At 47.5% G+C, this 14,188-nt stretch overlaps 4 protein-coding genes across 4 annotated transcripts; 2 read left to right on the plus strand and 2 right to left on the minus strand.

The window, feature by feature from the left end:
- Positions 1-458: 458 nt before the first annotated feature.
- Positions 459-2,753, minus strand: F4813DRAFT_345624 (nucleoside transporter-domain-containing protein). Its single transcript, XM_049241776.1, has 2 exons — positions 2,070-2,753; positions 459-2,006 (listed from the first exon to the last, which is right to left on the minus strand). The coding sequence occupies exons 1-2, from the start codon at positions 2,246-2,248 to the stop codon at positions 818-820; spliced, it is 1,368 nt and encodes a 455-aa protein (XP_049103709.1). The 5' UTR covers positions 2,249-2,753; the 3' UTR covers positions 459-817.
- On the minus strand, positions 2,754-4,476 carry F4813DRAFT_345625 (Brix-domain-containing protein). The gene is made up of 2 exons (XM_049241777.1): positions 3,066-4,476; positions 2,754-3,008 (listed from the first exon to the last, which is right to left on the minus strand). Exons 1-2 carry the CDS (start codon positions 4,171-4,173, stop codon positions 2,863-2,865), a joined length of 1,254 nt encoding a protein of 417 aa, XP_049103710.1. The 5' UTR covers positions 4,174-4,476; the 3' UTR covers positions 2,754-2,862.
- Positions 4,477-4,826: 350 nt separating this feature from the next.
- Positions 4,827-6,875, plus strand: F4813DRAFT_385421 (glycyl-tRNA synthetase; the record flags this gene model as incomplete). The annotated part of the gene is made up of 2 exons (XM_049246252.1): positions 4,827-6,428; positions 6,480-6,875. 2 exons carry the CDS (start codon positions 4,827-4,829, stop codon positions 6,873-6,875), a joined length of 1,998 nt encoding a protein of 665 aa, XP_049103711.1.
- A 2,905-nt stretch (positions 6,876-9,780) lies between these two features.
- On the plus strand, positions 9,781-12,837 carry F4813DRAFT_171898 (Pkinase-domain-containing protein). The gene is made up of 3 exons (XM_049239190.1): positions 9,781-12,056; positions 12,107-12,206; positions 12,258-12,837. The coding sequence occupies exons 1-3, from the start codon at positions 9,966-9,968 to the stop codon at positions 12,665-12,667; spliced, it is 2,601 nt and encodes an 866-aa protein (XP_049103712.1). The 5' UTR covers positions 9,781-9,965; the 3' UTR covers positions 12,668-12,837.
- The last annotated feature ends 1,351 nt before the right edge of the window (positions 12,838-14,188 follow it).

A 14,188-nucleotide genomic window follows, 5' to 3' on the forward strand; every position in this document is an offset into this window, starting at 1 on the left:
AACATAATAGGTCCATTTAGTTGCTCAGGTGCGGCTGCGGGCTGCCGAGCTGGAGCCATAGAGATGGAGGGCCATAAGTGCTCATAGTGCCATAGTGGCGCAGTCCTAGGGAAGATGATAGCTCTCCCTCCTTGAGCTAAGAGGGATACTAAAAGGATACTAAAAGATAAATTTAGTAGGGGATGCGGGCGGTTCGCAAAGCCGGTCGAATAGGAAAACAAGATTTGTTTGTATGGACAATGGGTTAATGGGCCAATGGGGCCTATACTATGTACTTCGTATGTAATGTAGCTTGCAGATACCTAGGTACATAGTAGGCGCAGATGGGCGCAGATAGGTGCAGACAATAGTTGCAAGGCAAGGTATGTTCCGTGTGACCGACATGATCGAGATTAAATTAAAGCCTGTAAATAGCAAGGTTTAATAGTCCAACGTTAGCAAGGTTCCAATACATACATACCTAACAAGGTTAAGGTACCCAGTACCAAACTAATGACAGATGGATCATCGCAAAGGATCATGCCGGCTCGTTTATTCGTTGATTTGCACATGCACGGCGATCTAATATCCACCCACTCGGTTATCTGCCTATAACGAACCTGGAAAAGGCATTCGTTACCTTAGGTATGTATGTACATGGCTGTCATGGTAAGCAAATAAGAACATTCATGATATCAATGATGCTAACGATACTAACGATACTAATAACTGAGGTAAGATCCATTGCACCATACATTATGCCCGAACATGTATAAAACGCCTGATATGATCCTTTCTCTATATCGTTTGAGGTGTTATCATTCTTGTTTAGCCACCGTCATATTCCGGCGGCAGTGAAGCTCAGCAGACTACCAAATGCCAACCCAGCCACAAGGGATAATCCCATGAACCCTCCAGAAGCCTCTCGTTCTCCTTCCTCAACCCACTCACCGGCTGCCATCATGCAATTTGATCCAAGCCAGCCGGTGGTGAAACCGAACGGGAACTGCACTAATAGGAGGTAAAATACATCACTATTAATAACAGCCCCTTTACCGTGCAGGTTGCATAGAGCATAAAGTGGAAGGAATAACAACCGCGCAATGCTCACTACGAATAACAACGCTGGCCGGTCTCGGAGTGGTAGGGAAAGCGAGCTGGCTCTCCCTCCAAGGTCGCCAAGATTCCAGAAGAAGAAGCCGAGTGGGATGAATGCAGCGGGTTGTAGTAATAGGCTCGCTTCGTCTGGCGGTGTCACAGATAAAATCTTAGGTGTGAAAACCGGGAAGAACATGGCTACGGCGAAGCACATGAAAACACCGCCCGCGAGCCAGTGGAGCTTTTTGAACAGCTTCGGCATGCTGACGACTCTCCGCGCTGCACGTTCTGCCGACTCGATGCTCGTCACCGACGTGGCCATGTGCTCCATCATCCGATTCTCGATGATACGGTTGTGACGGTTAACTAGCGGTATGAAAGCCGCGAGCGCTACGATTGATACGATTACCGCTGTAAGGAAATAGATAAATGCTGATTTCTCATTTCCCGGTGAAGTTTCTTCTCTCGTCCCGGACGTTGTATTTGCTGGTGGTGCGACAAGGACTGAAATGACCTGAACAAGCGAGGGGAGCACACCTGCTACGCCTTGCCCTGCCATGATCGCTTGCATGTATTCGGGTCTCCCAAAGCTGGCAGCAAACGCAAACGCGCCATTCTGTATCAGTCCTGCCGCGCATGCCGTGAGTGCTACCATTACCAATACGAATACAAGGTACGTCGAAGACGAGGTATCGAGAAATGTCGTAGTTGAGGCAGTTAAGAACCCAAATATAACGACGTTTATGTAAAGAGCCAGATTGATTCGGAATGGGTATGACGCCGTGGATTGGATATTGGTTAATACGACCATCGATCCTAAGTTTCCCAGTGTCGACACCGATATAATGGCCGATTGGAAGTTGTCGAGAATCCAATCATCGTCCTGAAAGCGAAGCTGAAAGTAGGGTGCTGCAGCGAGGAACATGTTCCTTTTCAGTTTATCTATTAGCTATTACATCTTCGTATAAGTCCTTAGAGGAAATGTTGCGTACCAGGCCCATAGCATCGCAACACCCAGCAATCCGAAGATGCTATACTCGACCCATGAGAAAGGGATGCCGTCACTCTCGGTGTGCTCAGGAGGCCCCTCGATGGATTGCGATTCATCGTTCAAAGGTTGATACTCCTGCTCATCCTCTCTCTTTCGGAATAATGTACGAAGCCGGTCCATGGCGGGTTAGACGTGGTATCGCTGTAATACGCGCGATTCCACTATGATTACACCTAAGGCTTCTAAAGCAAACAACCACAGCCGAAACGGAACGGGTTTAGGTAGTAAAGGTGCTACCTCAAAGATCGTATTTACACTTTACATTTCTGTTGGATACGTAATAATTAATGATGACCTCGCAAATGAGGTGCAACAACGAATTGGAGGTGAAATGGTAGAATAGGTCATATGGGGATGTCATGGGGGAAGCAGGGGAGCTAAGTTATTAAGGGCCCTGTCAGCAGAGGTATGACCCTTAGGTTACAAGCCACAAATGTAAGATCGCCGAGTGGCTCCCCCGCGCTGCCTAATATCAGGTACCGTGATACCTGGTACCTAATCTTATCTCAATTGCCAAATGCCGGATACCGACATTTGAAGTAGTATCTAGGTACGTACCTTAGGTACTTATCAGCATCTTCAATATTGACATACATCATTTACTAAGACAACCTAACATTGAATATCTGCATGTAATGCTGTCAAGACTTAAATACGAGCTACTCCACGGGTATATTGGATTATTGTCATGGCTTATGTCTGCATATGACAGCAAAGTAAGCTTTAAAAGAGGCTTAGAGGTTGAATCTAGTTCGTTGCTTTTCCATCTTAGCCTTCCATTCCCATTGCAAAGCGTCATCTCCTTCACTCCCAGCCCGGCCAATTCCCTTGTCGATGCGTCTAAGCTTAAGTGTTGCCCTCGGACCTAGCTCTTGAAGACCTATAAAGGTAAGAAATTAGCTACTAATAATGATGCAGTAAGCAGTTGTGGACTCACCTGTTCGAATATTTTCTACTCCCTTTAATTCCTTCCCGTCTGCGCCAACCACGCTTTTCTCTGTCGCTCGCTTATCTCGAAAGACGTACCTATGTCGACGCAAGAAGATATAATCACGCTGATTATGTAAGGTAACTACTTGACGACCTTGTAGCTCGGGGGTCTTGGGCCAAAGCGACTGGAAGAGCCTTGCAGTGAGAACACCTAAGGGTGTCTTGAAATTGTTGAGTAGTAGTTCCGGATAGTGGTTTGTCGGATTACCATGACCCGGTAGCTTCTTCCCTTCAACCCAGTTTGAGATACTGAAGTGAAATGTTGGTCCTGAGGGCAGATGGACAATATCCAGCCCGATTGGCTTCTTCAAGTCCTCCCTAAGAATCATGACAGAACTAAAACCCCTATTATCTGCGAATTTGCAGATCTCCCTCACACTATACTTATAACTATACTTATGCGCCGACCGCGGTATATATGTGCTATGCGGAAATAGGGTGCAGAGTAGTCTCGCTTGATCATGCAGAGTCGAGTTGAGAGTAGTGGTAACTAGGACTTTAGGCTGTGCAGGCCCATCGTCAGAGAAGAGCGATGGAAATTTAGCCACCAAAGATTCTGGTGTAAGATCGAGGTTTGTTGAAGTAGTCGAGGGAGCAAGACTATCATCCCGAATAACTTGCTTTGCGCGGGCCTTTGCTGCCGCTTCCTCGTCCGATTCCTCTTCATCGTCTGAACCTAACATACTGTCTTTGTCGTCATTATCGTCGTCCTTTTCAGAATCAGACGCCTCATCCAGCCCCGCAGCTAATCTTTCCTCAGTCTCTTCTTGTTGTAAGCGTCGCTTTTTTAGCAGCTGCTCCATGTCGACACTTGCGCCCAGCCCATCGTCGTCCACGTCGTCCCAGACTCGTTTCCGGTCAATGGTGGCTGGCTTATTACGCGCAACTCTCTCAGCCCTTAGCTCAGGTTCTTTATCCTCTTCTTTCTTCCTTCGAAACCGAGCCTCGCGCTTTTCCTTCTCACGGTCCCTCTTCTGCTTGACATATAGCGATTGGCGATGAAGCTTATTTCCTGTCTTCTTAGACAGCGAGGTAGATGATCGTTGTGGGCCCATCGTTCTTTCAGTCGGATCTATACCAGTTTATAAGGGGTCGGGGCAGAGCTGTCGAGTTCTTAGATGTTGATATCTACAGTCGGAATGTTTATTGGATGGGAATTGGAAGTTCACGAAGACTTCATAGAATCTAAAATTTTAGCGGGTCACGAATTAAATGGGTCTCTTATCTGCAAGCGTGCCCAGGCAGCCAGGCTAGGCTTTAACCGGGGTGGTTTTCATGGAGGGGCCGATGGAGGGGTAGAATTGTAGGTTTGATACATAGGTACCTACCTAGGTACTAACGAATGAAAATTATCGGCCACATTGTGACTCAATTTCAAGCTTTGTATGGAAGTCGCTTTAATTAGGACCTGCCATAGAGCTCCCGCTTAGAAACATTTGGAGTCACATATTTTCCTTCTATCAACTACATGATCCGGGCAGTTCGCGCGACTGGAATACCTGCGTCGAGTTTGGTCCCCGCAATTCCCTTTCGCTTTGCTTCTAAGTGGTCGTCGAGGACTCTTGGGATTATTACAAGGCCGTCTCTAAGTACTACAATTGGTGACATTTGTAGACCTTTAGTCGCAAACTATAACTTGAGAGGCTTCACCACCTCGAATATAAACCTATCTTCTTGCGGCACACAAATAAACAGTAAAGACGCAAATATGACGACGACTGCTACTACCCTCAAGGGGCAACCTTTGGATCGTCCCGCCCTGGACTCGATGCTTCGACGGCGAATGTTCTATACCCCTGCGTTTGAGATATATGGAGGTGTTGCTGGTCTCTACGATTATGGCCCACCTGGCTGTAGTCTCCAGGCAAACATCATTGATGTGTGGAGGAAGCATTTCGTGCTCGAGGAAGACATGCTGGAAGTTGACTGTTCAGTATTGACTCCGCATGAAGTTTTAAAGACAAGTGGCCACGTCGACAAGTTTGCCGACTGGATGTGCAAAGATCCGAAGAACGGCGAGATCATTCGAGCAGACCATTTCGTCGAGGAAATACTCGAAGGCCGACTAAAAGGAGATAAGGAGGCTCGTGGCCAGAAGGTCGAGGAGAAAGAAGAAGACCCTAAGAAGAAGAAGCGAAAGGCCAAGGGCGTGCAAGAGGCTGTCAAACTTGACGATGCTGTTGTTCAGGAATACGAGGAAGTATTGGCGAGGATTGACAACTACAATGGCGAAGAACTTGGCGAGTTGATCAAGAAATATGATCTCAGGAACCCATCTTCTGGTGTGCAACCCTCGCCGCCTGTTGCCTTCAACTTGATGTTTCAGACAGCCATTGGTCCTAGCAGCAATCTCCCCGGTTACCTGAGACCAGAAACCGCACAGGGACAGTTCTTGAACTTCTCTAAGCTGCTAGAATTCAATCAGGGCCAAGTGCCGTTTGCATCGGCGTCTATTGGCCGGTCATACCGAAACGAAATCTCGCCTCGAGCTGGATTACTTCGAGTGCGAGAATTCTTGATGGCAGAGATTGAGCATTTCGTGGATCCTGATGGCGGAAAGAAGCACCCACGCTTCCAGGAAGTCAAAGACATTGAACTAGTACTACTGAACCGCACAACTCAGCTCTCCGGTAAAACACACGTTGAAAAAATATCCATTGGTCAGGCAGTAAACGATGGCATCGTCGACAACGAGACTCTTGGATATTTTATGGCCCGAATTCACCTATTCCTTAAGAAGATTGGTGTTGATCAATCCAAGATTCGTTTTAGACAGCATATGGCGAATGAGATGGCTCACTACGCTGCGGACTGTTGGGATGCAGAGCTTCTCACTTCTTACGGATGGGTCGAATGTGTTGGGTGTGCGGATCGTAGTGCTTACGATCTGAGTGTTCATGCTAAGAGGACCGGTGCCCCCCTTATTGTTCGCGAACAACGGGCCGAGCCGCTGGTTATCGAGGAATGGGAAGTTGATCTGAACAAGAAGAAGTTTGGTCCCCATTTCAAGAAAGATGGCAAGACAGTGGAGGCCGCTATTTTGGCGACTACGCAGGACCAGCGAGAAGCACTAGCAAAGGACCTAAGCGAAAAGGGGAGCATTACTGTTGAAGTTCCCAGCGTTGGTGACGGAAAGGCTGAGATCCCGAAGGATCTTATCACTATCGAGCGACGCACACGAGTTGAACACGTTAGGGAATACACACCAAACGTCATCGAGCCCTCTTTTGGTATTGGCAGAATACTTTACTCTCTTATGGAGCACAACTTCTGGACTCGAGCCAGCGAGGGCGGTGATGAAGCACGTGGTGTATGTTCAATGCCCTTCCCATAGGATAATGGAGGTGCTAATTCTATCTAGGTCCTCTCGTTCCCGCCAACTGTAGCCCCAACGAAGGTGCTCATCGTTCCACTATCATCCAACGAGCAGTTTAGACCAATTTGCTATAAGCTGTCTCAACGCCTTAGGAAAATTGGAATCTCTAGCCGTATCGACGATTCTTCCGCGACAATCGGAAAGAGATACAGCCGTAACGATGAACTCGGCACGCCACTTGGCATTACGGTTGATTTCCAGACTGTCCAAGACAGCACGATCACGCTGCGAGATCGAGACTCGACTAAACAAGTTCGTGCAAATGAGGATAAGATCATCGCCGCGATACAGTCCGTAGTTGACGGGAGTAAGGAATGGAAAGACGTTGAGGCTGAGCTACCTATTTTTGAAGGGCAAGATGTCGAGGTCGCCACTCGTTAACGTGGTTCGTACCTAGTATTAGATACTTCGAAACGCTATTCATTGCAGAGGCGAAATAAGTAGGAGGCCTCAGTCACAAGCAAGGCTAGATAGACAGACCATGGACCTTAAAAGGTTTGTTACTGATTTTCGTTCTCAGATGTAGTTTCAACTATAGATCTTGGCCACGTGCGGGTTCCCGCCCGCTAACAGGGGTCAAGCAACAAAGAGTTTCTACCTGAGAATAATTCTACAAACTACTAGGTTACGATAGTGCTATTTTAGGGACCTACAATTGTCTCCTACTGTCCGATAACTTTAAGTATTATAGAATGAGAGTTATAGATCAACATATAGATCAACAGTCTCGAGAGGTTTTCGGCGACAATCAAGATGTCCTATTACGGGATGAGAAATTCTTGTGGTATTCTTAACAGGTAGCAAACCACGTAATACGTTAATCCGTAACCAATTACGCGCAGCGGCTAAAGCAAGGGGTGGTTCGACGGCATGCCAAGCCCTAGCATTTCTGCGACAGATCCGCATACTGGCGAAACCAATGCAAGAAGGGTACCTAAGTGTCTCTGCTTCTCAATATCTCAATACCGCAGCGAGATTCTGGAAGTTCGAAACCGCTGATTCGCCGCAGTAGACTCCCAAGCGCGGTTACGATCGCCGAGAATCAGCTGAGGTTCGTTGTTTTGGCGGCACGCTTCTGGAGAAAGACCGCAGCTAGGCTGTGAGTGAAACTGTCGTACACACAGCCCGTTGACAAAACTGGGTTGGGTAAGACGCATAAGGAGGTGCTTCGTGGAGTAATGTTCTTTTTGGGGGCCAGTGGATGGATGAGGAATTGTTATTATTGTCATCCCGGGAAGGAAGAGAAGGAGAAAAAAAAAACGTTTGTTCTAATTTCAGCGTTCCCGGCTTGTTGGTCGTTTGCGGGAACCCTTGCGCGCTGGAGTTGCGTTCCTCCTCATGCTTGCATAGGCGAAGGGATCTAAGCCTGTTCTGCTCGACTCGTAGAGTGTTAGCTGTCACCTCCCGCGGTAACACTCGGGACGCATAATAATGCTATGACGGGAAGAGATATGAAGTCCGGCAAGCTTAGATCGCGTCTTTCGTCTTTTCCGTTTAGCTGACCAATATTGCCCTCATCTATAGTCTAAGCGGGCTATAAGACTAATATGTCTAGTATTTAATATGTGTAGTATGTGTAGTATTAGTGGATCGCAATTCATTACACCGCATCGTTTAGATGAGCGAGTCTGTGAGAGTCGTTTAATAAGCTCAAATGAGCGAGAACGGCCTGGTAGTCGGTAGGAATAAGCCTCCTTTTATCTAGGGTATGCTGGCAATATAGTTCATCAGAATCCCGTAACCTAGGTGGTAATGCCTTTGTGGGATGGGATGCACGATGAGCCGCAGGATGTGGTGGGCTTATTGGTCGCCTCTAAAGGTAGCCAAGATGGGATAAACTCATATGTGATCCTGAATGAAACAACGACATGACTACCTATGTAATTGTAGCCTCGAGGCACCTCAAGTTACCGCCAAGAAACCCGTTACCTAGAACTACTCGAGTCTTGTTTTTCGAGTCATCGCATCACCCCTTAGGAAGGAAACCCGATCATCTTTAATAGAGCCATTGTGGCAAATATATCTATATATGTGCAAATATATGTTCATATATATGTGCATAGGGATAGGGAGTGAGTATATATATCTATACGCATATATTATGGTTGGTTCGTCTGGGAGGAAAAGTTGGGATGACAAGCTGGGCACAATCAATATATGTAATATGAGGAATTCTCAGAGGATCGTCATTCGTTTAACTAGCGTTTGCTAGCGTCTTCAATATCATTGAAACCACTAAGGCCGTGACCACCTTTTATATCCATGTATCTGAGTACATGTTGGAGGTATCCGCTTTGCCGAAATGAAAGCGGTCCGCTCCTTACAAAACAAGACATATCAGATGTACATAATACTTATAAATCCCCTGTGGTTTTAGGGGAGACCCTTCCAACGCCAATCAATCAATCATTCCTTCATATAGCAGTACCTAAAGTTGAAAGCCCCCCCTCCAACATGAACCCCTTTCTCCTTTGCTGACTAGACATCCCATGTCTTACATTTCACCTTCCCCCGGGTCAAAACTAGGAATTGTTACTTTTTCACACCCACACACATAGATAAAATTCCTTATATTAGGACTTCTAGGCAGTCGAATACGGTCGACTAACTTAGACTAACTTATACGTTTTACTACGTTATTTGTTTAGTCCCCTCGCCTGGACGAACAAGCAAAAGCGTCGACACACGAGGTGCCAGCTGATGGATACCGAATATTCGTCACCGCATTAATGCTTGGGTTTCGGATGTGAAAGTCGACCCCTTCGGTTTTTTTTTTGTTTCTCCCGACCGACCGACCGAGATTCTGCTTCGAATTGACTTGTAGAGATCGGCCTTTGTCACAACCCTCCTTTCCTGCAGACCTTTGCTGCAGACCTTTCCTGTAGTGGTCGCTGCCCTAGAAAGCAATTTAGTTCCATTGCTTAGCTGTTCTCTTTTATCTGGGCAAAAGCCGAGACGTACAACCTATGCTGAAATCGATTTTTGATTGCTCTCTTTTCTCGACATATCTTGCGATTTCTGTCGGTGTGAGTTGGCTGAACCCCTCTGCTGTCATTTTAAATTGAGTCGGATCTTTCCCAGGATTGAACTTAGGACTAACGGATGTGGCGCTCTAGCTTCGGATCGAACAAAGCCGCCTGAACTAGGCCTTCCGCTCATAAACCCTGAAGGCGAAGGCATTGGTTTTTCTACATTGTAGGAAACCACTATCGTAACCGAATTCTTTAGGCTTTGTCCATTATGGCGGCGCCGAACAGGTATGTGTCTTCCAATCAATTCACATGCGATCAAGCCGACTACCTCTATTCCATGGGTGCAACTTACTTCATTGTCAAAAAGGGAGGTTACAGACTCGCGAACCGGTCCCAGTCTGATACCGATCTTAGTGATAAGAAATGGGTTCTCCCTTATAAGGGTTGATTTTCAACACAAGCATACGTGGTCATATTAAAAAGAACACATCAGCTGATTATGGAGATCTATAGTGGACTTTACAACCAGCAGTTTATGAATCCCGGCCCCGCTCCACGACCACCAACCAGTCAACAACAACAACAACAACAACAACAACAGCCACGTCTCAACCTTACTCCTAGCACTAATTATCCAGGAAGCATGACGAACGTTTCGTCACCCATTACGCGCACCGCGACTTCTACATATACCGGGTCTACCATCTCTTTACCATTGGCTCGTGAGCGATCGAACCTGGCAGATGGCATGGGAGGCGTCGCGGTCATAAAAGAAGGTTGGGCGCAGGTCAAAGAGAGTAGGAACTTTATACAGCCATGGAAGCAAAAATATCTCATCTTACGCAAGGAAGCTCTCGACTTTCATAAAACCGAGGGTGGCAAGGTTTCTTATACTCTTTTTCTGAAGGATGTTGTCAACGTTGGCCGAGTCGAGGCTGCCGGTACTATCTTCGAAATCAAGAGACACGCGCAAGGGACTTCTAACAGTCCCGGCGATGACGATGGCACTATTAGAACCTTACATATCAAGGTTAAAAGTGATGACGATCTCTACGATTGGATTGACCTTTTATATGGCCGGTGCCCGACGATGGGTGGAGTGAGCAATCCGACCAACTTTTCTCATGCGGTTCACGTCGGGTTCGATCCGCAGACGGGACAATTTGTAGGATTGCCGCCAGAATGGTCGAAGTTGCTGAATTCTTCCGCAATTACCAAAGAAGATTATGAACGAAATCCTCAAGCCGTTTTCGAGGTTTTGGACTTCTACTCAGATCTCACTAAGAGAGCAGAGAATCCTCAGCAGTTCCCAAGTCTTACCCCAACGCCTCCTCCCGGTAGTCAGCAGAACAAGCAGTTGGGATATGGCGGCGGCGGTGCTTCTGTCGCGCCCCCGCGGCCGATGCCACCCGCACAGCGCAGCTATAGTAATGCGCAGCAGCCAACTACTATTCCGATACGACCAAACCCCCCAGACATGTCTCAGCAGTGGCAGCAAGCACAAAACGTAGGCGGTAGTTATGGCCAGTCACCGGATGCGGCGCGCGAAGAGCAGCGCAAGATGCAGCTTGAGCTCCAGAGGCAGCGCGAGATCGAGGAGCAGAACCGACGAGACCTAGAAGCCTATAATGCTTCTATCCCACAGAAAAAGTTGCCTATGGCCCAGCAAGAGCTTGGCGGATACGGCGGCGGATCTTCCGGTTCAGCAGACCGTTACAATCCTACTCGAGCAGCGCCTCCTGCTCCTAAACCAGCCAACCAGCAAGTTGGCGGTCTTCGCGCTCAACGGCCTGCTCCACCAGCACCCAGCGCCTCGGCACCCTCGACTGCTAACAGGCCTGCATTGGCTTCTCAAACAAGCTCGAGCTCCATCCAAACCTCGCAATCCAGCCAAGCACAACGTATACCACCGCGAAATGACCAGTCTCCAACAGCCGCTCGATATCCGAACAATGCCAATGGCGCTCAGCAGCAACGAGCGAATGGCCAGGTTCAGAACCAGGCACAGGCACAGGCACGTTTACCCGCTACTGTCAAGCCTCTAAACGTCCCAGCCAAGCCTAGCCAAGCCCAGCAAAATGACGGTGTCAAGGCAGCAGAGGCCGCATTAACAGCTAAGCCGACGGCGGCAGAGAGGAAGCAGGATGTTCGCATGTCTACTATGTCCGAAAAGGAGGTTATGCAAAGGCTGATTGAAGTCGTCTCGAAAGATGACCCTAACCTGTCGTACTCCAAGCAGAAGAAGATTGGACAGGGTGCTTCGGGCTCAGTTTATGTGGCAAAGGTCAAGGAGGGCGCTGTTTCTGGGGTTGCTCGAGAAGTCCTTCGTTCTCAAGGAGCCAGAGCTCAGGTCGCTATTAAGCAGATGGATTTGGCACACCAGCCACGCAAGGAGCTCATCGTCAACGAAATTATGGTCATGAAGGACAGTAAACACCGGAACATTGTCAATTTCCTTGATGCTTTCTTACGGAACAACAATGCCGAATTATGGGTTGTCATGGAGTACATGGAGGGTGGTGCTTTGACGGATGTCATCGATAACAACCCGGTCATTACCGAGGAACAGATCTCGACAATTTGCCTCGAGGTAAGTGTGCTAGAAATTCATTATTTTGGCTTCGCTAACGAGACTTCAAGACTTGCTCTGGATTACAACATCTGCACTCTCAGAACATTATCCACCGTGATATCAAGAGTGACAACGTCCTTCTAGATGCTCGCGGAAACGTGAAGATCAGTAAGTTTTGCGGACCATTTCCTATTACGCAGGTACTAACAAATATATTAGCCGATTTTGGTTTCTGCGCCAAGCTCACCGAGACAAAATCCAAACGAGCGACCATGGTCGGAACTCCTTATTGGATGGCTCCCGAAGTCGTCAAGCAAAAGGAGTACGGCCCGAAGGTCGATATCTGGTCACTAGGTATCATGGCAATCGAGATGATCGAGTCTGAACCGCCATATCTTAACGAAGAACCTCTGAAGGCTCTCTACCTTATTGCAACCAACGGCACACCACGCCTGAAGAAGCCAGAGAAGCTCAGCAAGGAGCTGAAAGCCTTCCTGTCTGTCTGCTTGTGCGTGGACGTTAAGAGTCGTGCTTCGGCGGATGAACTCCTGCAGCACGATTTCCTGAAGCACGGCTGCCCGCTCGGGAGCCTCTCCGAACTACTTGCATTCCGAAAGCATGCTAAATAAACAGGCATGGTTAATTACAATACTCTATCCCCCTAATTTCCCCTCCGACGTAAGGATCGCCCCATGTTTGTTAGTGTTAGGATCTAGGAGCTGCTTGTCGATTCCCCTATACCCCTCATGGTTGCGGGCGTTGGCGGATAGCAGTTCATCTGACTCGTAAAGGTTTGCATGAGACGCGGTCACGATTTGGAACATATAGACGAGGCACTTGCATGATTGACATGGATATGCGGTATATCCATGGATTAAGGCTACATCATGGGGATACGGTAACACGTGTGGTGTTACCGGGTCCCCGTACTAAAGACACGAATAGCACCCTAACCTAGGTTCATAGCAAATGGCTGGTTGCATAGAAGAGACTTGCGGAGACACGATCAATACCATGGAGAGTTTGGAAGCTTTTACCCTTTGGAGGCGTGTGCGTGTGCGTGTATTTGAGGCTCGATTTTGCGAGCGTAGGCGTACGGTAAAGGTAATGCGTAACCCGATAGTATAGATATGCAAATCAATCCAAACATGCGTTCCAAGCCCTTTTTCGCTAACTGATTCCCTTCTACATGGCTATCGTGGTTATAATCTATCTCTACCCTCTATCTACCCGGTATTGAAGGTATTGAAGATGTTGGCAATGGATACTTGGTGTCCACTTAGCGATTCGATAGCTCGTATACCCGCTTACAGCTGGGGGCCAAAATGGTATAAAATCGGTATCATTGGTTAGTTTGTATTCTTACGTGGTATTTGCAGCTAATGTTCGTTACAAAGGACATACGTGGCCCCCTTTTATAGTTGGTTCTGGTATATTGCTGCGTTGTCTTTATAGTTCGAACAGTGAACCTAGACCTTTTTATACATGTAGTTGTATTTGGATGTCGCATAAGAGGTAATTCGATGTTCGAGTGCTAATGTTAGTAGGGCTGATAGGGGGAAGTCCCAAAGCTGGTCCGTGCTGCGCTAGCCGCAATGTGCACACACATTGTATTGTACCTACCTACCTACCTACCTAGGTGCGCAGTGCGCAGTACGCAGGTACGGTAATACAGTATTTAGGTACCTAGGTACCTAACTTGCTTCTATTAGGTCCTACCTACATAATGTTCCTTTACAATCCAGAAACCTGGAACATCACCTGCCTTTATAATTGTCTATTTGCTTTCCTAAACCCTAGCAAACTCTTGTGGTTTCATTTATTTTTTTCGTACGGACATACCTACAGGCACCTACCTATTAAGTGCATATATTATATTATATCGTTATATTATATCATGTCATAATATTTGTACTCAGAGCTGAACATGATATGATGTATAGCATCCAACTGTGCATCTAATTCCCAGGATGCTAAAGCCTACTATGCAACAAGGTACCTAGGTGGGCAGTCAGGTTGCCTCACTTGGCTGACTGGGTTGCCTTATTCCAATCACCCAACAGCTCGGTACTGCCCCTCGGAGAATCCCTAGTTAGAAGCTTCCTGTAATGACTGCAGCCTGCCTACATAGTCAGTGTATCTAAGGTATC

The sequence above is a fragment of the Daldinia decipiens genome (assembly GCF_022478715.1).
Source record: "Daldinia decipiens strain CBS 113046 unplaced genomic scaffold F4813scaffold_3, whole genome shotgun sequence".
Classification (NCBI taxonomy): domain Eukaryota; kingdom Fungi; phylum Ascomycota; class Sordariomycetes; order Xylariales; family Hypoxylaceae; genus Daldinia; species Daldinia decipiens.